General features: G+C 45.1%; 1 protein-coding gene across 1 annotated transcript in view; it reads right to left on the reverse strand.

The window, feature by feature from the left end:
* The window catches only part of Dock1 (dedicator of cytokinesis 1), a 514,332-nt gene that overhangs the window by 324,642 nt on the left and 162,865 nt on the right, over window positions 1-26,825 (reverse strand). Inside the window, exons 24-25 of the mRNA XM_059265078.1 lie at window positions 3,290-3,360; window positions 1,044-1,150 (exon numbers count right to left, since the gene is read on the reverse strand). Of these exons, the coding sequence (XP_059121061.1) occupies window positions 1,044-1,150; window positions 3,290-3,360 (178 nt within the window). The remainder of the gene's footprint in view (window positions 1-1,043; window positions 1,151-3,289; window positions 3,361-26,825) is intronic.

Genomic DNA, 26,825 nt, shown 5'->3' on the forward strand with positions numbered 1-26,825 from the left:
GACTTTTATAAATGAAATAAAGGGATTCTGCCCCAGAGACGAGTGTGAGGGAAAGAGCTTCAGAAAGCCACCTACATTTGGTCTCACCCTTTTTCGGGCAAGGGGGTGGAAAACTCCCACCCAGATGAAGGATAGACATTTTCCCCCCTCCATACAAGTACACATTCCAGTACATTCTTAAGAGTAAAACCAAAAAAGACAAGAGCAGCAAAGACACCCAGTGGCACAGTGGCCCAGCCAGGTGCACTGAGCTCCTGGTCAGGTCCAGCAGGACTAACTCAGGGCGCTTTCCATCCAGGGCTGCTCTATCACCAAAACAGCCCAAGGAAAAGAAGAAACAGTGCTGTGCCTGGGGACAGAAGGAAAAGAACAGAGCCACCAAATGTCTGGTCACAAACAGAAAAGAATAAATCTGTGTTACAACAGACAGGCTGTCACCCACTAGACCTCAAGTCGGCTCCGATAAATGAGGGCGGTTAGAGATTATGCAAAGGTTTTGCGCTTTCAATAAAATTGCTTGGCAGGTGTAAAATATTAATTCAATCTGTCCGAATAGAGAATGATTAACGAAAAGGATGGAGAAGCTAATGAAGAGGAATAGAAGGTTCCATGGGATGCAGGAGTCCTTAGGGCCCTCCTGGCTCTGAACAGGATTGGAGGAAGCCCTGTCAAAAACCAGGAGTTAGAACAGGATAGAGCCATTACTTCTAAATTTACAGAAAACTAGATATTTTTCCCCCATGCAATCATTTCAAGGATGTAAGTGATTGCCTCCCCAGGACAGACAATGGCCCATTTTAAGAGCTACAATGTATGCTGATTATACAGGGCTCTGATGTGCTCCCAAATTACAAACACTTTCACCTCCACTCTCAATGGCCTGTTACCTATACCTTAGGACAGCTGCCATTCTCTTGAAAGGGCTGAGCCCTGCCTAGAGCAACCAAGCTGTTTTAATTGCAAACCACCTCTCCTCCTTAGGGCCGACGAAGAGAACGGACTGAACAATCAGACAATTTCCTAATTCCCGGGGATCCACTCACCATGCTGTGTGAAGAGGTCACTATGAACAATCTCAATCAAGCAGTAGAGCTTCTGGACGGTCAGCAAGCCCGCAGGGACATTCAGGATGAATTCTGTGAACATTTTGCTACGAGGAGAAACGCAAGTGACATGGTTCAGAAGCATGGCCAGCCCCAGCACCCCACTCCGTCCCAAGGTGGTGCAGAATCACCAGGGTAGGAAATAGCCCTGAAATGTCAAGACCAGGTTTGCTAGGGGCCTTTACAAAAGCCAGGCCCGAATCTTATCCTGGGAATCTGTGTTTTAAAACATTGGTTCTTACCACAGAGTGGCTATGATTCAAATTACATACAATGGTAAGTGCTGGTAAGGGTATAAAGAAATTAGATCCTTCGGGCTATATGGGTAGGAAAGGAAAGGTGTGTGGCCACTTGAGAATTTCCTGAAAATGGAAAAACACATTACCCTGTGTTCAATATACACATATATACAAAACTTGTAAGCACTCAAAAAAGGAGAAACTGCCCAAAAATCTTATTAGCATATTCTACAAGGGTAAAAAACTGGGCACAATCAGCTAGGGTATGTTATCTGTAATCAAAACGACCAAGCAGGCATTGAATCTGAGGTACTCGCCAGCTTAGTTACCAAGGACAAGCAGATTTAGGCTAACATCAAACCAGTGCGCTGGCATTATCACAGAGGCTAACTGACTGATGCATGAACATTGTTTTGTGAAGCCTACTTTGTACGAGGAGAGATGCATGTTGTTGTAGCCGAAATAAATGGTGGGCCAGCATGGGAAAGTATGCCATGAAAGTCACTCCTAATTACATAATTATATAAGACATTATATCAGGAAAACAAGACGCCTTCAGTTTAGAAGCTGACTGTGAAGAAAAAATGCTTACTTGGACAGAGAGAGAGAGAGAGAGAGAGAGAGAGAGAGAGAGAGAGAGAGAGAGAGAGAGAGATATTTTAATGTCATTTGTAAAACTTGGTATAGAAGGCATTAATGAGGCACATTTAGGCACTGAGCAGCGAGTGAAGGCAGGCAGCCCAGGGGAAATAGGTCTTCCCCAGAGCTCCAAGCACACAGCACAACTGCCAACCACAAGCAGGGTTGGTGTCCCTCCACTGAATATGGCTCTGGCTCCCACCAAACAACTCTCTCCACTTTCTCTCACTGTCTCCAGCCCTGTGCATCTCAAACGTCTATCGGAATCCCTTGAGGGTTAATGGAAACCAGACACTAGGCAACCATGTCTAACTAAGAAGATTCAGGAAGAGCTTGGGGTTTGGCTTCTAATAAGTACTGGGGCCATGGGTGCTGCTTGTCCAGGGACCATCCTTTTTAAAATCATGCTCCAAGAAAAGGACTTTGCAGAGACACAGCTGAGCAAACCAACATCTGGATCACATAGGTTTCTCTTTCATCACTTGGAGGCTGCTAAGCTAGAACCCGAATGTCAGGGTCCTGGAAGCAGAAAATAAGTGTGTCCCTGTTGGACACTAAATCTCAGGCAAATCAGAGAGAGTGCTGCCCAGGAGCCCCCTTGCCCTTCAATTTCAAGACATTAATGGCTTAGGGTGGATATAAAGTGAAGGAAAGATGACCCCTCAGGGACAAATGTCCCCTCACAGATATTTGGAGGGTCTGGTTAGTACAAACGGTGCCATTTCCTGCACATGGTTCATTGTGTCAAACCTCAAACAAACATAAAGCAGAGATGGACCGGGCTGCTGGGGCTCACACGTGGGATCAAAGGCTAAACGTCCATCAAAGAACTTGTCAGAAAGCCACAGGATCTGCAGCTTACGCAACAAAGAAGACTGAAAGGGGGCATAACCCAAGAAGGGAAAACCTGGTCTCTAGACTAACATTCCACTCTGAATGATCAGTGGCCACCTCCTCAGAGGGTTCCCTGCCATGATGGGCTGTACCTTGAACTGTGAGCCATAATAAACACTTTCTCCCTCATGTTGTTTTTGTCAGGGTATTTTATCACAGGAACAGCCAGACAAACTAAAACAACATTGGGCCATAGTCCCATTGTACTGTAAACCATTTTCCAACAACAACAACAACAAAATAGTGGCTGTTGGCAGGTAAAGCCCTCTCTACAAAAAGGCAAATCAGTCGTATCCATTCCACCCAATCCAGGGCATTGACCTCTGTAGGGATGAGGCAGCCTAGAGCATCCTCCAAACTGAATGCTCTGACAAAAAGCAGCACGTGGCCAGCATTTGTTTCCAGGACAATTACCTGAGCTCCTTGGGATCAAACACCAACTTCACATCATTGACGATCGTCGGCAAGTACTTCAGGGCTGCCCCCTGTGAACCAGAAAGAGGGAGGTTAAACAGAATTAAGGCACGCAAATCTTAGCACAATCTTGTAATTCTGATAAAGATCCACAGAAAAATTGAGAGGAGAAAGACCGCTTCCAGAGGAGGCTTAACCACAATGACACATGAACAAAACTACCTCTTATGGGCATTTCTTTTGTGTCCACATGCTTAAGAGGGCAGAGAGATTGTAAGAGTCACAGAACAGGGAGTTTGCTGTGAGATTGTGCCTCACAAAATGTCAGAAGCTAAACCCATGAAGTCTAACTAACATGGCTACCTGAACAAGAACAACACCAATATGCATACCAATACCAGTGTGGATGGGGAAAGCTCATGGGTCCTCAATCCTAGACAAAGAACCACTGGCAACTAATGAACGTAGAGTGGAAGAAATCGTCTTCCTTAGGAAGAGCATACCAACTAATTATCCAAAACCAAATGATCAGCCCTCTAAACATGTATACAAGTAACATTACAGGGCCAAAGGGGGGAAGGTGACAATAGTGAACACCAACAAGCAATGCTTGTAAAACTAAGTGAAGTGACCAGAAATAGTCATCTCCTTTAACTGAATCAATGCCTCAGATAACAAAATGAACACCAATCACTTAGAAAACTACCCTTTTACCAAATCCGCTGTGGCACACAGAGGCAGTTCTGTTCTACCCCAAAGATGTCTTCCTGCTGTCTGTGTCCTTTAGTGAAAGACCATGTTGATCTTTACTCAGTCACCTCCGGCTTTCACCTCTGTGTCTTCCAGCTTCTTAAACTACAGGCAGTGACTCCATCTGGGTCCTCACACACAAACATGGAGGGCTTGAGAAGTCAGGCCACAGTCAAGGTTTGGGGAACATACAGGACCCCAAACTTGGTTCAAAATCAAGTGTGCAGTATGCCTGAGTGTTTCGTGTCTGCCCACACCACACCTCAGGACTTCACTGCAGCAGCCCTGGCTCTGCACACACAGCATGCCCACTGGGCACTGAGCACGCTATCACACCACACATGGGCAAGGAGCTCTGCCCCACCCCCAGATCCTCAGTTCAGATCCCGAACACTATATGTTAATGAATCAGAGTATTCTTACCATAATAACATTTTCTGCCTTTAAAGAAATAACAGTGGCTTGATTTACAGGAAGGAGAGACTTGTGATATTTCCCTACTATCACTCTTCAGCATGCATCTCATTAGCATATCCTTGAAATATTGAGATATATAAACAAGCATGTGTGTATCATTAATATGCACATTTGCTCTTCTCTTTGATGAGTAGTAAAATTCTATGCATATCCAATCATTGTTTTTAAATAAATTTTGAATGATGTATCCTCAGTACTTACTGATCTGGACATTCCCATATACCTGGGCTCACGTAAACATTTCCCAGGTGAAAGAGAGTTATGAGCACAAAGAAGTGAAGAACCCCTGTTCTAGAAAGCCCAGCACCTCACAGATGGAGAGCAGAGATCAAGTCTATTACCTGCCATTCTCCTTGCCAAGACCTGTCCACTCAAGTATTTATTGAAAACTTTAAATTAATACACATAATACTAAGTTTCATTACAGCACTTTCAAACAAACTTTATTTTTATTAATTCTCTTCCCCATGTCTCTCCTGTCTCCCTGACTGATCCCTACTCTGCTGGCTCCATAGTCTCCTTAACTCCCATCCTGTCACTTGTTTGAAATCTCCTCAATCCTCTTTTCTGCAGGCTCCTCAGTGGTTTCATAGCATATGTCCGTACACACACACACACACACACACACACACACTATAAGCTGGGATCCCCATAGAGAGAGAACATTCAATATTTGTGTTTTTGACTCTGGGTCACCTCACTTAATATATTTTTCATATCTATTCATTTTCTTGCAACGTTCATTATTTTATTTTTCTCTACTACTGAATAAAATTCAACTGGTTATACAAACCACAATTTCATTATCCATTCATCTGTTGATGGCTCGTTCCATTTCCTTCTTATTGTGATAAATTAAACAAGCAAAAAACTGCCAATCAACAAAACTGCCAGTCAACAAATGGGCTAATGAAATGAAAAGACTGTTTTCAAAAGAAGATAAATGAATGCCCAATATGTATTTTTTTTAATGTGCAACATCCTTAGCCATCAGAGAAATGAGAATTAAAACTACTTTGAGTTCCATCTCACCCCAGTCAGAACGGTTGTCATAAAAAAAGAGACAGTGCTGGTGAGGATGCAGAGAAAGAAGGCCCCATTCACTGTTGAGAGGAGTGTAAACAAGCAGTCACTACGAAAACCAGTATGAAGTTTTCTCCAGAAGTTCAAAGCCAAAGGGGGCAAGAAAGACAGCTTAGTGGGGTCATGGCACTTGCTATCAAACTTGATGACCTACGTCCAATCCCTAGGAGCCACATGATAGAAGGACAGAACTAATTCCTGTGAGCTGTACTCTGACTTCCACACATACTCCCTGGCATGTGTGCACATCCTACCCCCACACACACACACTAAATAAGTAAGTAAGTAAATAAGTAAATAGGTAAATAGATAAATAAATAGATGTAAATAAAATTTTTTTAATAGCAATATCATATGACCCAATTGTAGCACCCCTGAGCATATACCCAAGGAGCACACGCCACCACAAAGACATTTGTAACTCTTAGATCTCTTCTCTAATTCTGTCAGGATTCCCATGTGGATGGAAGTGAGAGGTATCAGAGGAAGAGAGTGACAATCCAGACATTAGTGACTTCGGCCTTATTCACAGAGAGCACTGAACAGTAGAAATACAAGTGAATCCAGGTGGAGCAGGAGACCCTACCCCTCAGATATATCGTGCTCGGAAAAGTTCCTGAGCATCAGTGTTGTGACCTGGCTTTGTCACATTCTGTCTGTGACTCTAAGTAGCACATGTGCCATACAGAGTCCTGCTTCTAATGCAATGCCATCTGACTCATGTCAATTACTTCAAGGAACTGCAGGAAAGTTCAAAATCAAATAGAAAAGAGAGAAAGCTGGCACTTAGAGTGCCGGAAACCACGATGGAATCAGTGTTTTCCTCCCCCAAACAAGCAGAACTCACTTTCAGAGTATCTCCCTGAACATACATGGTCAAGAGAGTTGTAACCAAGGCACCAACTCTCCAAACGCATCACCAAATGAATTCATTCCAGATCCACACATGATACAAAGGTAAACTTATAAATGCATCATTGGTCTTAAATGAAAAACGTAGAACTAGGAAACTTTTAAAAGAAGATGTTTATAACTTTGGACCTAGCTAAGATTTCTCACACACAATAATAACTGCACAGACTATAAAAGAATACACTCAAAACAAAGAGCCACATCTCTGAAATGCACAGTTTGGATAACAAAGCAGGAGTCATACACAGGGAGATGTTAGCTATGAATCTCCATCTGAAAGATTCATATCCAGGATGTTCAAAGAGCTCAGAAACTCAATAAGAAAACAACACTCTGTACTTAAAAAAAAAAAATGCAAAAGACTGGAAGAGACGCTTCTCAGAGGGAAGATGGACAGATGAAAAATGAGCACACTCGCAAAGATGCTGAGCACATGGTAGTGCACATCTGTAATCCCAGAACCTGGAGTGCACATCTGTAATCCCAGAACCTGGAAGTTGAAGGTAGATGGGTCAGGAGTTCAAGGTCATTGACAAGATCAAGGCCAGCTGGAGGAAAGACATAAAGAGGGACAGAGAAAGAGAAGGGGAGGAGGGAGAAAGGAGAGAAGGGAGAGGAGGAGGGGGGAGTAAGAGAAGAAGAGGGGAGGAGTAGAGAAGTGGAGGGAAGGGGAAGGAAGAGGAGAGAGATCTCAACACCACTACTCATCAGGAGAATGCAAAGCAAAACCCCGGGGAGGCACCACTCCATCTTGTAGAATTGCTAAAAGGGAACCAAAGTGTTCAGCAACATGCCTGTGCTGCTAGTCAGGGTGCAGAGATAGTAAAGCAAGGTCAGACACAATCTTGGCAGCTTGTTGCAGTGAGACAGAAAGAAGAATATGCCCATCAAGTGCACCCCTAGACGTTAGAATTAGAGAAACCCTGCATGTGATCATGCAGGACACCCTTACTGCTAATCAATTAAAAAAAAAAAAAAAAGAGTAAGTGACCAGAAAGTAAAAAGTCCCTCAAGAGATGAAGCCATACCATGAAGTACCACGGAGCACTGAAAGTAACAAACCACAGTTGCACACATGCAGATGAATCCCAGATGCACTGGACCAAGACGGGGGATCTAGAAGGTCACACAGACTATGACTACATTTTAAACATTCTGGAAAAGTCAAAATATCATGGAGCAGGTGAAAGTGAGGGGGAATCTCTTGCCAAAGAGGGTGGAGGAAAGTCACAGAGGCTGGCGCCCTTTCATGTGCCTGCATTTTTGGCTTTGTAGAAAGTGCCAGAACTGTCTGGCATTAAGATTAGCCTCTGAGAGAAGCCAGTTGGCAGAAAAATAGAAACCCCACCACACAGAGGCCGACATGTAATAGGAAAAAAATGAGCCCCTTACAAATGTCCCAGTCTGGCCCATGCAGGAGGCTTTCGCCTTAATTTTCAAAACCATTCGAAAACCAAAAAAAAAAAAAAAAAAAAAAAAAAAGAAAGAAAGAAAGAAATTAAATGGATATATGCCCATGTTCAGAATGAAAGCATATGGGGTAAAGGGGGGGCTGAGAATGGATCTGCACTCAGGTGTGGAAGGCTTCAGCAGCCAGATTCAAGTCACCTGACTAGAATCTTAATCTACACAATGCAAACATCCTGGCCCAACTGATACACTAAATGGTCACAACCTCTGGGGGGAGCCCTTGAGCGGGCCGCCACAGATGGAAAAGGGAAGTGCCGAGCAGTCTTGGAGTGCAGGTTAAAGGCCAGGTTTAGCAATGTTGAGATTGGTAGGTGGAGACAACGAGCCCCCAGAACCTTGCTAGCTAACTACCCTAGTCTACCTGGAGAAATTCCAGACCGTCTAGAAATCCTGTCTCAAGCAAAAAGTGAAAGACACCTGAGGAATAACTCTGAGGTGGTCCTCTGACCTCTGCACACATACCATGCATGTGAGTACGCATACAATCATGAAAACACACAGGGCAGATGAGCAACTTGTCCCCTAACTCTCCCTCATACATTTCGGGTGCCTGTTGTTCTTTGTAGGCATTAGTACTGCCTTTCAACACCAAACAGATCCAGGGTTTCCAATTAGTAACCCTGGGCTGCTATTGAAAAAAAAGCGCTAAATAGAAATCATTTCTTTCTGGTTTCAAATGTTCTGCTTCAACTCCCTCAGACTTGGTCTGGAAAACTAGAACGTATTTATGGTGACATTTAATAATGAGTATCTGCAAAGGCTGGCTGCTTGGTCTTTTAAAGTGTCTCATTTAGTTTGTGGACGTCCAGAGGGGAAGGCGTAGATGGGCTCGGCACATTTTATACCGAACCCAACAAAGTATTCAGCTGCCGGCAGCAACTCCATAAACAGCACCTCACAAGGATACAGCAGACAGCCATGAACCAGACAGGGCTTTATGAGCCACCATCCGCAAACAGCCTGGAGCCACCCAGCTCACTGTTCGGCAGGACAGTCAGAATGGCAAGTCAGAGACAGGGTCCCGGTAGGCTTCCCCAGTGAGGTTCTCTTGGGCCTCCTCACCCAAGGACGTCCTAGGAATGTGTACAGAAGTCAGCGTCTGCTGAGCAGAGCCTCAGAGACCAGTGATCTCACAAAGCCCATTAGCCTAGAACGCGGTTCATCGGACTAAGTATCGCAGAACTCCTATCTTACAAGAAAAAATGGTTTAAGGAGAAGAGAGTTAGACCACAAATCGGAATTGCTGTGACATGAGGCCTCTGCTTATGTGACCATCCTCGGGACCCTGCAGCCACCTCTTCTCACTCTGCCCTCCCTCCCAGCACCCTCTGTGGTACTTCCTTCTCCCTGCCCTCCTACATGTGGGGGGTCCCTCCACCTATGGGCTCTGGGATCTCACCCCCTTCCATCCCTAGCATGTACTCCCCCTTTCTCCTGAACTTCATACCTGCCCAAGGGCTTCTGGGCTTCGGATGCCTTCTTCCTCCACAGCCTTAGCTGTAGGCTATCCACTTGGATATCAGCCGCCCAAGCATTCCCCTTCTTCACAGCCCACTTCTGAGAACCACAAAGCTACCTGGTATTAAACTTGCCCCGACCCTGCCACCTTCTCCTTCTGTAAATATCCCATCTAATGCCTCAACCTCCTACCTCTGCTCTGACCCCCTCTAGCTCATTTTTTTCCTGGGAAATATATATATATATAGTGACAAATAGTGACATTCTCTGCTCTGGGGGTAAGGGTGACCTGGCCAGCATTGCCTCAGGATCCTGGGCTCTGGTCCACCTGAAGAACCCTCTTCAGAAAAATGTAGAGCCCCTATGGTTTCCTTTATGGGCTTATGCACTATACCCTCTCCCATGGCAACCCCACCACCACGACCTCAGTTAATCTGCTTAGTCTCCACACTTAGTTTAGACCCCACTCTCTCCAGGACACAGAAATGCTGAATTAAATAGCTAGAGGCATTCTTAAGGGCAGTAATCCAAAGTTGGCTTGCTCATGTGTCCATAGGAAAGGATGACCTCTGTTCTCCATTTTCCCAGAGAACAGGAGGCAATGACAGTCACCAGGACTCCCAAAAGAAAGGAAGCCTGGTGAGGTCTTCACTGGGTCCTGAAACAACCCCTGCCTCTCCGCTTGCAGCCATGTCTGTTGACACGCTCAGCGAAGAGAGAAAACCACCTTGTCTTATGTTCTGGACTCAGCAGCTCTGCTTCCCTCCCTCCCCGACTCACCCCTGGGCCAGTGTGAACCACCTGGCTGAGGACCACATCTTGCTTGTCTTGTTTCCAGTAAATACTCAGAGTTCACAGTGCTAGAGACGGGGCTTGAGCTTGCTAGAGGCATCAATGTCCTCTACAGAGTGGGGCCACTGCTCTGAGGGCAGGTCTTGGTCAAGTGGAAGGGCTGTTGCTTCAAAAAAAAAAAAAAAAGCCAAGACACAGCACACTGTGGGCAGATGACACTGGGCAGTCTTATCTAAAGAGACACCCATAGCAAAAAAGGTGATGGCTCACGGGTGTACTGATACCAGCAGTGTGGACAAGAGAGACAGTGCAGGGTGACTGAGGGCAGGGCTCCAGACTAGTATTAGGAACGATGATGGAGTCTACCATCTGCAATTCGAATGTACTACCAGGTAGTCACTAATGGCTGTGGTTGACAGGACCTGCCTCCCCGAGACACTGGAAGAAAGAAACGCCATGAGCAGATAAGCTTGCCCAGGGATGCCAAAGGGTGTCCAGTACACAACAGACTCTGGCCAGTTCCACCAGCACAGTGGCCCATAGGGCAGCATGCGGATGCAGCAAATGTTCATTCAGAAAGCACCCTGCCTGCAGGGCTCTCCACCCCGAGTCTGAACTCCCTGGAAATCTTATAACTAGTCAATCGGAGTTCTCAAGGAGCAATGAAAAGGCATTTGCATTTTCTTCTGGATTTGTTTGGTTTCTATTATTCTAGGAAAATCAGTGAAGGCTTTTCCTCACACAAAGAAAGGTCTGCTCAGAACGTGACAATCTCTCCTCAACAGTGGCCTCAGCACAGTAGTACAGGCTTCCTGGGCCTTGCACAGTGGGAGACCACTCACCCATTTCTGAGGCTGTGGAGTTGGGGGAATGGGATGGTGGACAAGCCTTTGGGATGTTGCCAAGAGACAGAGCTGAGTGGAGGGGCAGGGAGCGTATCTCTCTCAATCCATCCCATGAGGCTGGGTACCATGGGCCATTTACCCTATGCCCTGCTCTATCAAAGAACGGAAAAACCCCCTGCAGGAATTCAGACAAGCCCACTGATCTGGGTTCTGTTTACTCATCTGCTCTTCATTAAGTGAGAGGGGAACTTACAACTGAATGTCGATTTTTTTTAAGCCAGTTATTTCCTTCTATTTGGTTTGAAATACAGCTAAAGAAGCATCACAGCAGATTCGAGCCAGGCTTGAGGTTCTCTTTAAACTGGATAGAGCTTTTATCCATCCATCCTGATGGACAAGTCCAATTCTGAATACACTTGAGCCTGTGGGCAAACGTCCACTACCCAGGGATGTACTGAGAACAGAACACTCACTTGAGGCCTCACACGCAGGCATATGCAATGAGGGCCTGGGAGATGGCCCAGTTGGTAAAGTGTGTCTGGGTTTGGTTTTGTTCTGTTTTTTTTACAAACACAAGGATATGAGTTCGAGCTCCAAAACTCACGTAAAGAAAAGCTTGACATCATGGTGCGACACTTCTAATCTCAGCACTGGAGAGGTGAAGACAAGCAGATTCCTGGGGCTTAACTGATAATTAGCCTTGCTCGAGGCCAGTGAGAGATCCTGCCTCAAAGAAAAAACAAGGTGGGTGTGCCTGAGGGCACAAAACCCAAGGCTGACTTCTCATATAACTGCAGAAAGAGAGAGAGAGACAGAGACAGAGACAGAGACAGAGAGACAGAGAGATGTGGGGATGTGTATTGCGACACCGATCCACCGCTGAGGGCAGATGAAGGCCAGCAAGTGATATATGGTGTAAGACACAGAATCATGCTGCAGGAAAAGCTATTTCCACTTCTATGAGGAGACAGGCAGGCTGCCGAGTGTCCTTCCTAAAATTGGGTTCATCTCTTAATATCCAAGTAATCAGGAATTCAGAGCATTCGGCAATCAAAACCCCAAAGAAGGTAAATGAGGTCAAAAGGGATCCAAATGGACAAGGAACACAGAGAAACCAAAGTTTCGAAGGGAAAAACGGGAAACTCATTAAAAGGACCACAAAAGGGCAGAAGATGCTTTTAAAGTTTTCTCAACAGGAAAAGAGTTGGGGTTTAAAAAATTAAATAAATTTTATAGTTCACATAATTTCATTGTCATGCCTCTCATGAGAATGCTAACTTAATACAAACTGTAAAACAAAACAAAAAAACGCACTTTCTACCCAGTGTCAGTTTAATGCTAAGAGTGTCTCTCTGCCTAAAAATATTACTACTGATGACGATTAATAGATACTATTTTAGGGTAAAGTTCAGCTACATTATTCAGCATAATTATTTTAATTAAATCCATTAGCATATCTTTATATAAGATTACAAGAGCTATCGGTGATACAAAATAAGTTTTTCTTGAATAATGTATGAAGCAATTATTAATTTACATATTTCTGGAGAAAAACGCATATTAAAATGATTCCATTTGTAGATTTTTGAGCTAAAATATATATAAGTCAACAGAGTCTCCTCTCAGACTTCAGAGTTCTGGCTCTGGAAGACCTCAGAAATATCAGAAGATCTTGGTAAAGAAAACTGGAAATAACATGCCTGCCAGGAGCTACCCATGGGTGGAGGTCTTGAAACAGGGCACGTGGCTGTACACAGTGGGTTGACAGAGAATGGACAGGAGCCTGTGGCTTTCAGAGCAGAGCAGGAGGAGTGTGGGGGCATAGACAGAACCCACATAAATAGAAAGCAGAAGAAAATTCTATTAGATACCTACATCTTGAGTTTCTCACCTCTTTCCTTGTCCCCTGCCACAGGTCCTACCCTTCCTGACAGCATTCCTCATCTCTCCTGAGGCTTGGGTGTATTCCAGCCCTACTGTCCGTGGAGCTGCGGGAGTCACCTGTCCTAAGTATATCCGTCTATCCCCAAGTGCTACCAAAATTTAATAAAGAAATGGCAAATGTATGTATATTTCTCATTGAACCTAGACCATGCTTCCACACTTAACACCCAAAAAGGTTGCACCACTTTTGAGAATACTGACAATTGGGAAAGAGGTTTTTTACTATGTAGGAATGTTTTCAGCATCTTGGGATACTTCCCACTAAAAGCTTGAACAAGATGCGTGAACACACACACACACACACACACACACACACACACACACACACACACGAACTTCCTGATTCATGTGGCTGTGTCACATACAGGTCGCCACAGCACAGAGGTCCGAAGCCAAGTCCAGAGGCAGCAGACACTACAGTAGGTTGGCTCAAGTCACAATGACTTCTTTCTCTGTATCTAGCCCTAATTAGGTGAGCATACCCACCCCCTCGCCCATCTTCCCTTCCTCCCACACAACTCTCTAACACTATCAGACAGAAAGCTGGGACCAACATATGGTCCTTGTCCCCAGTGCCAGGCCTAAGAGAAACTAAAAGAGAATGAGTCAAGGGTAGAGTATAGAGAAGCCACCATGACTCAATGACTCAGGACAAAGCCGCAGTGGCCCAGAAGAGCAGGCATGCCTTGCAGATGGCAGGCACAAAAAGATCCATGACTAGAGGCAGAGGCAAGGCAAAGAGAGGAAGACCAAGGAGCCAAACACAGCAGAAAGGAAAAAATGTCTCTGTACCTTAGTCTCTCCTGTCAGTAATCTAGACATGCTAAACAGAGGAATTAGTGCATTTTAGCAGGAACAAACCTGAATTACATTACCGAACTTTTCAATTTTCCTTGCTTTTCTCTCTCTCTCTCTCTCTCTCTCTCTCTCTCTCTCTCTCTCTCTCTCTCTCTCTCTCTCTCTCTCTCTCTCCTTTCTTTTTAAACTTTCTACCAGCTCAGTCATGTTAGGGAGAGCTTGGAAAAAAGGAAAGCAATCGTGTGAGAAGGCCTGCTGATTGGTGCAAATTGGATACCTGTCTAGACAGTTTCCAGGAGGCAAAGCTTGACTTCTAAATGATGAGGACTATCTAAAACATACTTGAAATTCAGAAGAGGACAGGTGGGGAAACTGGTCCAGACCCACAGCCACCGAGGGGCCTAAACCTCAGTGAAGCAGTTTTGAAAACAGTAAGCAGAGAGTGAGCATAGCACATTACACTTGGGTTTTCTCATGACCTGAATAATCTGGAACAAAATGGAATCTTTTAGGAGCCCACCAGGGAACACAGCATGTGCCAGAGGGCAGAGGAGACCAAAGCAAGAAGGAAGTGGAGCCTCCAGATCATTCGTCCAAAGTAAGGCTGGCTATCCATCTCTACCCCATCTGCTGCCTTGCTGTCCCCACTAGGTCCCACTGTCCTACCCTCAGACAGTACAGAGAGGGAAGTCAAGGTGTACACAAAGTGCTAGACAGAGTAAAGAAAAGACCTGGGGATAGAAAAAACAGACACTGGCCAGGTAACCCACTACCACCCTTTCCAGCCAAACCAGCCTATCTGAACCTGAGGTACTGGAAGCTCATGCCCATCTCTCCTTGACCTCATCCAAAATATACGTGAGTCCTAACACCAGTCTTGTATTTGACTGTCCTCTTCAAAATTTAAGTTCAAGTACACTCATCATTGGGAAAATACTGGGAGTCTGTAAAGAGGTGATTAAGCTATAAGAGCTCCAGAGTCTGTCCTACAAAGGGGAGGGGCTATCGCTCGCTCCTCTTACCCATCACGTGATCACAGGAAGGGGAATGAGCCTTGTGCTTGAACTGTGAGCAATAATACACTTCTGCTTATCACATATGACTCAAGTCTCAAGGATCTCTGTTAGCAGCCCAGAGCAGACTGAGAAGCTTCAGCAGCATGGAGTGATGCAGGAATAGAATCTTTACATAGAAAAATCACATTTGTGTGAGGGGAGCCCCTAAAGACAATGGTAAGTGGGGAATCTGTATCAGAGAAGGGAAGGGTAGGCAGAAACACACACAGAAGGGTCACTAGGTACAGACAGCGATAGAGACTGTCTGAGACTCAGCTGCAAAGGGAGGGCCATGTGCTGGCTAGTTTTATGTCAACTTGACACAAGCTAGAGTCATCACAGAGGAGGGAGCCTCAATTGTGAAAAACATCTCCATAAGATTTGGGCGTAGGCAAGCCTCTAGGGCATTTTCTTCATTAGTGATTGATGTGAAAGGCCCCAGCCCATTGTGGATGGGCCCACCTCTGGGTGGGTGATCCTGGGTTCTACAAGAAAGCAGGCTGAGTAAACCGTGGTCAGTAAGTAACCCCTTCCACGGCCTCTGCATCAGCTCCTGCCTCCAGGTTCCTGCCCTGCTTGAGTTCCTATCCTGACATCCTTCAATGATGAACTATGATGTAGAAGTGTAAGCCAAATAAACCCCTTACTCCCCAACTTGTTTTTGGTCATGGCGTTTCATCACGGCAATAGAAACACTAAGTAAACCAAGGCCACCAGGAAAGACCCAAAGATGGAGGACAGCGAAAGTTTCCCCTCAAGTCCACGTGGCCATTCTGATGCTTTGTTCTTGGACTTCAGACCTCCTGAGCTGTACCAGGATGAACTGCCATCCTAAGTAAGTCATCTCCATTTTATTAGCACACTTGCCCTAAAACCCAGCAACTGCCAGTGCCAAAGCCAAAAGGCACTTCGAATGAGCATCCCTTTGCAGCGCGTACAGCAAGACCAGTTGGCTTTTATTTTCACTATTTCTGATGTACACTTTTGTAAAGTACAATGAAGACGAACTTTCAGGGAGCCAAAACACCACCTGTGAGACACAACTATTTCACAGCACTGTAAAACTGCCTCTCCGTTACTGTTCTGGGAGTCTGTCCTCATCTCCCAAGGGAGAACTAGTCAAGACCCACTCACAGACAATACCAGTGCCACACTGCCTATGCTGACAGCACTGTGGGCAGCACAGAACTTAAGCCACGGCGACACACAGGGACAGCCAGGCTGATGAGTCACACTTCTAAGATGGCAGCTCTGCTCTCCCTTGACTCATCCAGCACCCGGTGCCCAGTGCTTCTCAGCTCCCTAACACTGCCGCTACAGTCACTCCTGTAGCCACAGTCCTACCAATTTTGCCCAGGAGTACGTAGCACAGTGATGGAGGTACTCTGCAACTTCTCTGCCCAGCCCAGGAGCCTCTGCCCACAAGTGCCTACGAAGCAACTGATACACACCAGGGTAGCTGAAAAACAGAAAATCTGGCTTCATTCAATTTGAACAGGTTTAAATGTCAATAGAGAGGTACAAGTCTGGCAGATACACCACAACAGAATTCATGGGCCTGCTCATCTCATCCCTGGCTCATGGGTTCTTAAGTACCAATTTCTCTTGGTTTCTCCCGGAGCATATGGTGAGTGTTAACTGGGGTACTCTAGGGGAGGAAGTGGTTTGTAACAGTAGAAGAAGGCTTTCCTGGAGAACAGAACCAGTGTTCTTGGCCAGCCGGAGGCTCCTCCACAGAACAGGCACTATGATGCTCTGGGTCCTAAATGGATTCCAGCCTGCTCTCTTTAATTAAGAAGGCAGCAGCACTCCAATGCCTTGTACTCGGCAGTGATGCAGACATGTGAGCTGGAAACCCTTAGGACATATTTGCTGCCCTGAGACTTTGCCCTTCAGGATGCTGGACACATTTCCCTTTGCTCAGAGGCAAACAGTGTGAGCATCAGTTCCTTAACCCTTGATCCCCATGAAGATCTTGAACAGTAAAGAACATGAAAGAGACTCACATTGATCTTAGAGAGGATTATTAGCATGTTTCCTGTGCCTATAAAAAATACCTGCGGTAGCTGGGCAGTGGTGGTGCACACCTTTAATCCCAGCACTCGGGAGGCAGAGACAGGTGGATCTCTGTGAGTTCAAAGCCAGCCTGGCTACAGAGTGAATTCCAGGAGAGGCGCAAAGCTACACAGAGAAACCCTGTCTCGAAAAACCAAACAAAAAAACAAACAAACAAAAAAACAAAAAAACACCCTGAGGTAATTAAGGAATGTTATGCAGCCCCTCATCTGAGACAGGGTTTCTGGTGAGGGTTCCCAACAGCAATGGTAGGGAGTTCATGGTGGAACACACCACTCCACAGCCCTGATACACACACATGCACACATGCTTTTTGACCAGAAAGCAAATGATAAAGAAGAAGCCTCCAGAGCCTCACATTTCCTCCCGAACACACACCTCCCATTGGGTCCTGGCTCCTAAAGTCTTCACCATTTCCTAACATCATGATCCCAAGTAATAAGGCTGCAACACACATCTCATGGGGGGACAGTCAGTATTCAACTATAATGGATGTAAACTTTTGTTTTTAATTGAAAGGGGGAAATTTTGAGATCAATCTGTCACTCATCTGAACAACTTGGATGAAACCCACATAAATAAAACAAAAGAATGTCATTCTCAACAAAGTGGAGGGATTATTATATGATCTAGCATGGCCAAACCTAAGCATATACTACAGGAACTTAATTATTAAAATCCTATTTAGGACCCCTCCCAGAAGCTATGTTCACAACAGAAGCCACCCAAGTGCCCATCAAGGATGGATGTGTGAACAGAACATGGCTCATTTGCACACAGGACTCCCATTTAGCCTCCCATGAAGGGTTGCTAGGTGCCACCATCGCAGCAAATCCTGAACTATGTGAAGGAAAAGAAGTCAGACTGGAAAGGTCACTGGCTTCCTTGTGCCATTAATATGAAATATGCACAGTAGGTAACAGATGAGAGTGGTCAGGGGCTGGGGAAACAGAGAAGAGGGTAGCAACGGCTATGGGTATAGGGTTTCCTCTTGGTTACAGTGTTGTGGAACATTATTTTAAGATGTGTTACATTTGTTTATGCTGTGGAACATTTGTTTAATGATGCAAAGATGTGCTGCATTCTTTTATGCTGCATTTGTTTAACAGTGAAGCTGTGTTACTCTGCCTGTCTAAAACACTTGATGGTCTAATAAAGAGCTGACTGGCCAATAGCAAGGGAGGAGAAAGGATAGGTGGGGCTGGCAGGCAGAGAGAATAAACAGAAGGAGGAAAAAGATCAAGGAGCAAGAAAAGGAGAAGGAGAGGAGGACATCAGGGGCCAGCCACCCAGCTACACAACCAGCAACAGAGTAAGCAAGAAAGGTATACAGAATAGAGAAAGACAAAAGCCCAGAGGCAAAAGATCGATAGGACAATTTAAGTTAAGAAAAGCTGGCAAGACACAAGCCAAGCTAAGGCTGCGCATAAATAATAAGTCTCCGTGTGACTTATTTGGGAGCTGGGTGGTGGGCTCCCGCAAAGAACAAAGAGCCAAAAAATGTAAAACGACAACAACAACAACTAACAATATGACAGTGTTTTGTAACAGTGACATGGGCACATACTGTGAATGTCCCCAAAGCAGTGAAACTGCTCATGTTAAGTTGTCTTTAACAGGGCTAGAAACATGGCCCAGCAGTTAAGAGCATTTGCTGCTTTTCTAGAGGGACCTGAACTTGGTTCCCAGAACTATATCTGGTGCTGACAACTGCTTGTAACTCCAGCTCCAGGGCATCCAGTGCCAGCTCTGGCCTCCATAGACACCTGCACTCATACATGTGCATGCATGCACACATACAATTAAAGATAATAAAAATAAATATTTTAAAAGATGGTTATAACTCATTTAGCTTTATGTCAGACACATTTCATCACGATTTAAAAACAAACAAAAAACTCCACATGAATTGGGGGGTATGAGAACATCCTGTTGTCAGCGACTAACTCCCTGACTCCAAGCCACAACCTGCATCTCGACAGCTTGTGACTGACACAGACAATGGTCTCCAACAGTGACAGACACACATCTCAGACATAGCTGCATGGCTCAAAGTATCTCAGAAACGGAGCTGAGTGTGTTCATCTTGTTAATATGTTCCAATGCTGCTGCTCGGCATCCTGAATCAGCCGTGTCTCCTGAGCATCCACTGCTAATGTCATCCCTAGCTATCAATCCACCACGGCACCTACATGGTAGGAATCCAAGGAAACCAGAACGGAGAGCCACCCCATGTCCCAAACACTAGTCACTATGCAAAACTGCCCACATCTCAAAAGACCTCCTCCCCCTTCCAGAAGCTAACATGTTTCCATGGTCCTCTTCAAACAAGCTATAATTTGTGTCCCAAATATTTTGTATCAGAAGCTATAAAACAATAACACCCAAATTAATAACTTTTAAAAACCACACAGGGGCAAGGGCAATGGTTCAGTGGAAAAGTCACTCAGTGCACACACATAAGGATCAGAGTGCAGATCCCTAGCACCCACAATAAAAAACAGGCGGGCATGGTAGCTATTTGTAATCTTCCTAGCTCTTGGGAAGCAGGAAAAAGGGATTGCCCCAGAACAAGCTGGAGAGCTAGACTATCAGGAACTGGAGGGTTCAAGGCTCAGCAAGGGACCTGCCTGAGTAAATAAAGTAGAAAGAAATTGAGGAAGACATCTGATGTCAATTTATACTGAAATATATATAGAGAGGAATTTCTCTAAGGGTTGCCAAAATAGAGAGAGAAAAGCTTAGGCAATCTAAAGTATTTCTAAAGCCAGGTATGATGTCCCGTTCTTATAATCTCAGCATGCATGGGGCTAAGACTGGAAGACAGCCACAAATTCAAGACCCGCATGGCTACAGAGTGAATTCAGGGACAATACTGGGCTATAGTGTGAGACTCTCCCCCACCACCGCCACCAAATAAATAAGTAACTAAATAAATAGAAAAGTAAACAAACACACAAATAAATAAATAAAAAGACCATGAAACTAAACAAAAAACTTCCTCATGTCAAACAATATCTTGTATAGAGGAAAGGCTGGTGGCAAAGACGACTGTCGCTGGCAACAGACATCCCCTCTAAGGTGTCATCTCTCCCATCAGTGAGGTGACAGTGAGTTCCCAGAGATGAGTGGGACCGTTCCTGGACACAGAGGCCCTGGAGGCCTAGAGTAGTGGTGGTGTGGAAGGAGGAACCACAGAAAAGAGATGAAGAATGTAAAAGGGGCAGGAGAAGTCCACCAGACGGACTGCCACAGCCTGGCAGACCACAGTAAAAATGCCAACACAACCAAGTCATGAGAGGAGCTAGGAGACATTAGTGTCAGCCGAAGCCCCATGCGAGAAGAGAAGAGAAGCGAAGAAGGCCCAAAAGGCAGGAGTTTGGTTTCTGCAGTCTGGGTTAGTCAGCTCTGGTGTCCCAGTCTGAGTGGCTCACACTTCCAGTACCACGAGCACAGAGGATGAAAGTCTGAGGTTAAGTCAGTCAGGAGAACATGTTTCCTCTGGATTGTCTCCTTGTCATGTGACACCTACTTCTGGTGTCTTCCCTCCATCCTGTGCTGTGTCCCATGCCCCAAACCCACTAGCCACACCAGATTAGGGTCCATCTACTCTGTGACCTCATGTTATCTTAGTCAGGTTTGCAAAAACCCTTTCTCCAAAAGCAGGTGCAGATCACCCAGATTCCTAATGGGGTGTCTCTGGAGCACAACCAGAGGTCCCCCTTCTGTGCTGGCTAGCTTTATGTCAGGTTGATACAAACTGAAGTCATCTGAGAGGAGGAAACCTCAATTAAGAAAATGCCTCCATAAGATCAGGCTATAGATCAGCCTGTAGGACATTTTGTAAATTATTGACTGATGGGGAGGGCTCAGCCCATGGTGGGTGGTGCCATCCCTGGGCTGGTGGTCCTGAGTTCTATAAGAAAGCAGGCTGAGCAAGCCCCAGAGAACAAGCCAGTGAGCAGCACCCCTCTGTGGCCTCTGCATCAGCTCCTGCCTCCAGGTCCCTGCCCTGTGTGAGTTCCTATCCTCACTGCTTTGAGGATGAACTGTCATAGGGAAGTGTGAGTGAAATAAACCCTTGCCTTCCCAAGTTGTCTTTGGTCATGGTGTTTCATCACAGCTATAGCGATGCTAACTTACATACCTTCCAGCTTTTCTGATGCGGGGTTTTGCTTGTAAATAAGAATAGTTTGGCAATCTTGTGGTTGTAAATTGCTACAACACAGAACTAGAAAAGAGCCCTTGAATCAAAGCAAGCCCAAACTAAGGAGAGTTCAAAATCTTCCAGATACTATCTCCCTTTCCTAGTGCCTTCTCCAAGCATCCCCTTCCTGGCCATAGAGCACACAGCTTGCATCAAGGCCACAAGACCTACTGACCCGACTACAGGTTTGCTCTGAACTAGCCCTAGAATGAGAGCCATCCACCTTGAACCCTGAAGGCAGAGACTGTTCCTCACTCAGGACTAATCCACACACCAGCCACACAGGGTGATCCATACCCACTTGGGGAATAAGCCCTTCAAATTCACAACTCACTGTGGGCAAAGGGAACCCTATGGCCTGAAAGAGGAAAGCAGGATTACAGGAGGCTGAGGGGTACAAAGTAGGGAAGGGGAACAGGTAAAAGAGGAAGGAAGATAATCTACAAAAACAATTTTTTGGGGGGCACTCAGTGGTTAGGAGTGCTCACTGCTTTTGCAAAAGATCTAAGTTTGGGTTCCAACACCCAAATCAGGTGGCCAACAACCACCTACAACCCAGCTCTAGGGGTATCTGACACCTCTGGCCTCCATGGACACCTGAACTCAACCACATATACCCTTACACCAACACACAGACACAGACATATACATACACATAAAGAGACACACAGATACACACACACAAAATAAATATCTTAAAAAACAAATTTGGTTTTTAAAAAGGTAATTATGAAACATAATTGTTTTGATACTAATAATAAATGAATAAAAAAGAAAAAGTAAATAAAGAAGGGGAGGAGGCCCAGGGCACATGGGCAGGCAGTTGTGCATCCAGGGGTATCCATAGCCATCTGAGAGTGTGTAAGGTTGGAGTCCTCAGAGTCCCGACCCTAATGGCACTCAGTAGTCCACCCCGAGTGGGAGCAGTTCTGTGTGCTCTGATGGCACCACCTGACCTGGAAACAATGTCCCCAGTGCCCACAGGAGCCTTCTAGCACCCATGCATCATCCCTTCCTTTCCTTCTCCTTCCTGTCTTCTTGGTCTCCTACTATGCCTAGCACATGCCAGAAGGTATGCATCACAATTCAAGTCAAGGGTCTCTCCTCCTTCTAACCCACTGGGACTTGCCACCACAGCCCTCCACTGTTAGTACAGAGGATAGTGGCCCAGGGGAATGAAGCCTGTTCCTCATTTCCTAAAAGGAGATGCATAGAAGCCCTTTCCGGCTCTCTTCCATATGGAGCACCATCAAGGGTTAGTGACCCCTCCTCCCTGAGGCCCAAGTCCTGGCTTCTCTCCCTAACATACAAGACCCTCCACAGCTCACTGGCCCTGCCTAGCTCCTGCTCTACCCTAGAAGCTATAGACCCCTTGGCTGACTTCCACGTTCCTGGGGAAGGGAGATGCCTCCACTTCCTCCCCTCCAATCTGCTATCCTGTTCCCTGACTTACACACAAGGAAGCAAATGCCTGAGGGTGTCCATTGCCTCCTGCAGAGCCATGTTTTAGGTTCGGCTTGGCTATTCAATTAATCTAGGCATTGCTGTGAAGGCAACCTGTATTGTACTGTGACAAACATCTGCATTCAGCTGACTTGGTGGAAATTAACTTCCCTGGCAATTCAGGTGGACTTGAGGAACTCCACCTAAAACTGTGAGGAGCAGAAGAGGATTTTCCAAGGAGGAAGACAGTGGTACCATCTCCCCAGTGACCAGCTGTCTCACAGTCTAAGACTCGCTTATCTGGCACCCCACTACTTACATCAACTCCTCACAATAAACAATGAATGCACAGCCCAATGGATCCGTTTCCCATATGGCTCTGTCTTTCTGCCCTGTGTGGGCTGATCTTCTCATCAATTGATAACACATACCTGGAGAAAAGGGCTTCACTCAGATCTGCAGCATCCTTCCTACAACTGGTATCCATAGTGGGCTACCATGGAGCAAAGTAGATCAGATGCCCCCAAATCATAGGCTAAATTACTCCATATTAGACAAAGCCATCAAATACCCAGCCAACTCCTAAGGCAGTAGGTCTTCACAAGTTCCCATTCACTCAGTCAACCAAAGCATTTGTAAGTTGGATACACGTGTTACACTCAACAAGACAATAACTCATCACATCTACTGAAATCCTGTGGAGGGGCCTTCCTAAATGCAGGGCTTTCTCTTTGACCTTTGGGACAAGTGTGGTCACAGATCATCCAAGGGTGACAGGATTCTAAGTTTCTTTCAGGCTGGATGCCTCTGGCATGCAGAACCATTAAACATGAGAAACATGGAAAACTCAATGCATGTGAATTTATTTGTTTATTAATTGTATGTGGGGGTGGTATAAACGTGTGCATGCACAAGGCAAGAAAGTGTATACCCATGAATGCATGTGTAGAGGCTAGAAGGTTCAGTGTTCTCAATCACTCTTCACCTGATTATTTGAGTCTCTCAAGAACATAGAGTTTGCCATTTCAGTTGGTCCGGCTGTCCATCAAGCCCCTAGGATCTGGCTGTCTCTGTCTCTCAGCCCTGCCCCCAGTGTTAGAGTTATGAATGCATACCACCATGCCTGGGTTCAGATTCCCAGAACCCTTATGCTTTATGCAACAAACGTTCTTGCCCACTGAGCCATTTCCACAGCCCAAAATATGTGAATTCAAGCTCACTGTTCTGCGTAACAGTAAAAGAAAAAGAATACATCTTTTTAGGTTGCCATTCATCTATACACTTCAAACAAATGATAAGTTACTCAGAAATCGCCATAATCATTGTTATTTTCAGAGCAATAATAGAAGTGAGAGATTAACTTCAACCCAAACAAGCTTGCACGGAAAGACATAAGCTAGAGCAGACTGAAAAGGAATATTGAGGTTTCTGCTGGAACATGACCATGAGTCAGTTTGATGGCATTTAATAACTAGTGATGGGCACATTTAACGCAGGCGAGAGAACAACATCCTAGCTTTGCAATCTGGAAGAAAAAACAAAAAAGGTATTTTGCTCTGAAAAAATGTGCCTGCTTCTTCCACAAATGACTAAAGGAAGGAGAAAATGTCATTGGAGATGACGGTAAACAGTGAAATAATAAGAAAAAAGGACAAAAGATCCAGCAACCAATCTCTGAAAGGTTCAGTGTCTGATGGCTTCACCATGAGTCTGAAGAGATGATAATGGAAAAGATGAGATACTTGTTGACAACTAACTGAGTATCGAGTTAAATCAAATGAGGGCTAAGTTTTCCAGCTCCACCGTTAATTGGCATCATAAGCAGAGAAAATCTGCTGGCTTTCACTCTGCATTTGGAAAGGACCATTTACAACAAAGCAGAGAAAACGTAAACACACACACACACACACACACACACACACACACACACACACACGCAAGGGCAAGGAAATCATTTCATCTATTTGAAAATGAAATGAAATGGCCATCAGAGAAAATGAAGTGCCCTGGCTCTGGATCTTGGAAAATCTAGACATTGACAAGTACAATAATGCACAAAAACAGTTGTGACTAAAGCCCGGGATGAGATTTGTGACATATTCCAAAACATGCATTTGGAATCAAAATTATTATTTACCTAGATAGTGACCAACTAATACCAAAGCTATTAATCATTGCCGTGGGAGACCCTCAATGATGCCATTGCTAGCCATGAGGCCACGTGCCTTTCATCAGAATGACCTTACCAAAGCTTGCCTCAAATCTTCAACACCCCACAGAAGACTTGAGCAAGATAAGGGATAAGGGGTATTAGTATGAATCAGCCTGGAGGCTGATTTACTGACTTACTTGGCTGTCTTCATATTGGAGAATTCCTCAACCCCACCCCAGGGTAGCCCTTAATTAGTTTCTAGAAGGGTTAGCACCTGGGAATTCTCAGACTGCCAATAGCAGCTCCTCAAAGCTCCAGGAAGTAAGGCTCTGCTCCATATTCTCTTCAAGATCCACCCAGAGCAGCCATGCTCCCCTGCTGTCTTGCTCCCCCGTCTCAGCTTCCATGCTCCCAAGAGTACCATGTGAGTCTGAGCTCCATGTGAATTTCTTTGGCCTCACCAACTCAGATTCAATGTTATATAATACTGTTGAACTTGATGCTCTAACTACAGCAGAACTCAGCATCCACTTGAGAAGCTGATGTTTCTCCTGCTGCTTTAAAACGACAAAAAGCCATTTACCAAATGATTTCAAACTGTCACATATACTTTGGGGTGCTTGGTTGGTTGGTTGGTTTGGTTTGGTTTGATACAGGGTCTCACTATGCACCACTAGCTGGCCTGGAAGTTGATATGTAGACCAAGCTGGCCTGGAACTGCCAGAGATCCACCTGCATCTGTCTCCCAAGTGCTGGTACTAACCAAGCCACCATGTGTCACAGACACAGACTCCTGGTATAGGAAGCTGTCCAAATAAAGCATGGAAGGCAGTTAATTACACAGGAATCTAGGTGGAAGCTGTAGAGGGTCTTTTTCTTTCCTCCAAGCCCGACCTTCCTCCTTTACCTTCTAGAGGCTTCTGCAGCCGACTATGAACATCTTCCACCATATCCACCCAGCTGTATAGAAATATGCTTTGTCCCTGTACATAAAGTGACCCTGGAGATCTTGAGAATTTCACACTGGTAACCTGAATTACATCTACTTTATTAATATAGATGAGAGCCAAGTGTCTACATATAACACAATTAACATAACTCCCATGTAGCTAACATTCACATTATGTGCACATTTTGCACACTCCATCTCACAAAATGTTCTTTTTCTTTTTCTTCTGTTGAAAGTATTTTTTTCAGGATACATCCTGATTATGGTTTCCCCTCCCTCTACTCCTCCCTGTTCCTCTCTACCTCCCCTTCTATCCAGATCCATACCCTTTCGGTCTCTCATTAGAAAACAAACAGGCTTCTAAGGGATAATAATAAAATAAGACAAAACAAAGCTAACACATTGGAATTGAACAAGACAAACAAACAGAAGGAAAAGAGCCCAAGAAAAGGCACAAAAACAGACCCACTCACTTACACACTCAGCAATCCCATAAAAGCACAACACCAGAAGCCATTTTATATATATACACACACATACACACACACACACACACACACACACACACACACACACACACACACACACACACAAAGGATCTGTGAGGTGAAAAAGGAGAAAAAATAAAATAAAGATAAAGATAAAATTGAAACAAAGAAAAAGGAAAGAAAGAAAAGGCCCCGAGGCAACATTATAGACAAGGATGCTCCAAAGATGCTGTTGGAATCATTTCCTGTTGGCATCTACCATTGAGCATGAGCATCCCTTTAGCTTGTTTACCTAATGAAACTCCCTTGGAGAGAACTAAAATTCATTTCCAAGTGGTTATCAATTAGAGATAGCTTCTGTGTTAGGGATAGAGATGTGTGTCCACTTGTCCTCTCCACACTAGGACCCCATCTGGTGTAGATTCCTGCAGGCCCTGTGCATGTTACCTCAGTCTCAGAGTTTATGTGTGTATCCATCTTGTTGTGCTTAGAAAGACCCTTGTTTTTTTTTTTGTTTGTTCGTTTGTTTGTTTTTTGTTTTGTTTTGTTTTTTTGGTTTTTCGAGACAGGGTTTCTCTGTGTAGCTTTGGAGCCTGTCCTGGAACTCACTCTGTAGCCCTGGCTGGCCTCGAACTCA

The sequence above is a fragment of the Peromyscus eremicus genome, chromosome 1, assembly GCF_949786415.1.
Source record: "Peromyscus eremicus chromosome 1, PerEre_H2_v1, whole genome shotgun sequence".
Taxonomy (NCBI): domain Eukaryota; kingdom Metazoa; phylum Chordata; class Mammalia; order Rodentia; family Cricetidae; genus Peromyscus; species Peromyscus eremicus.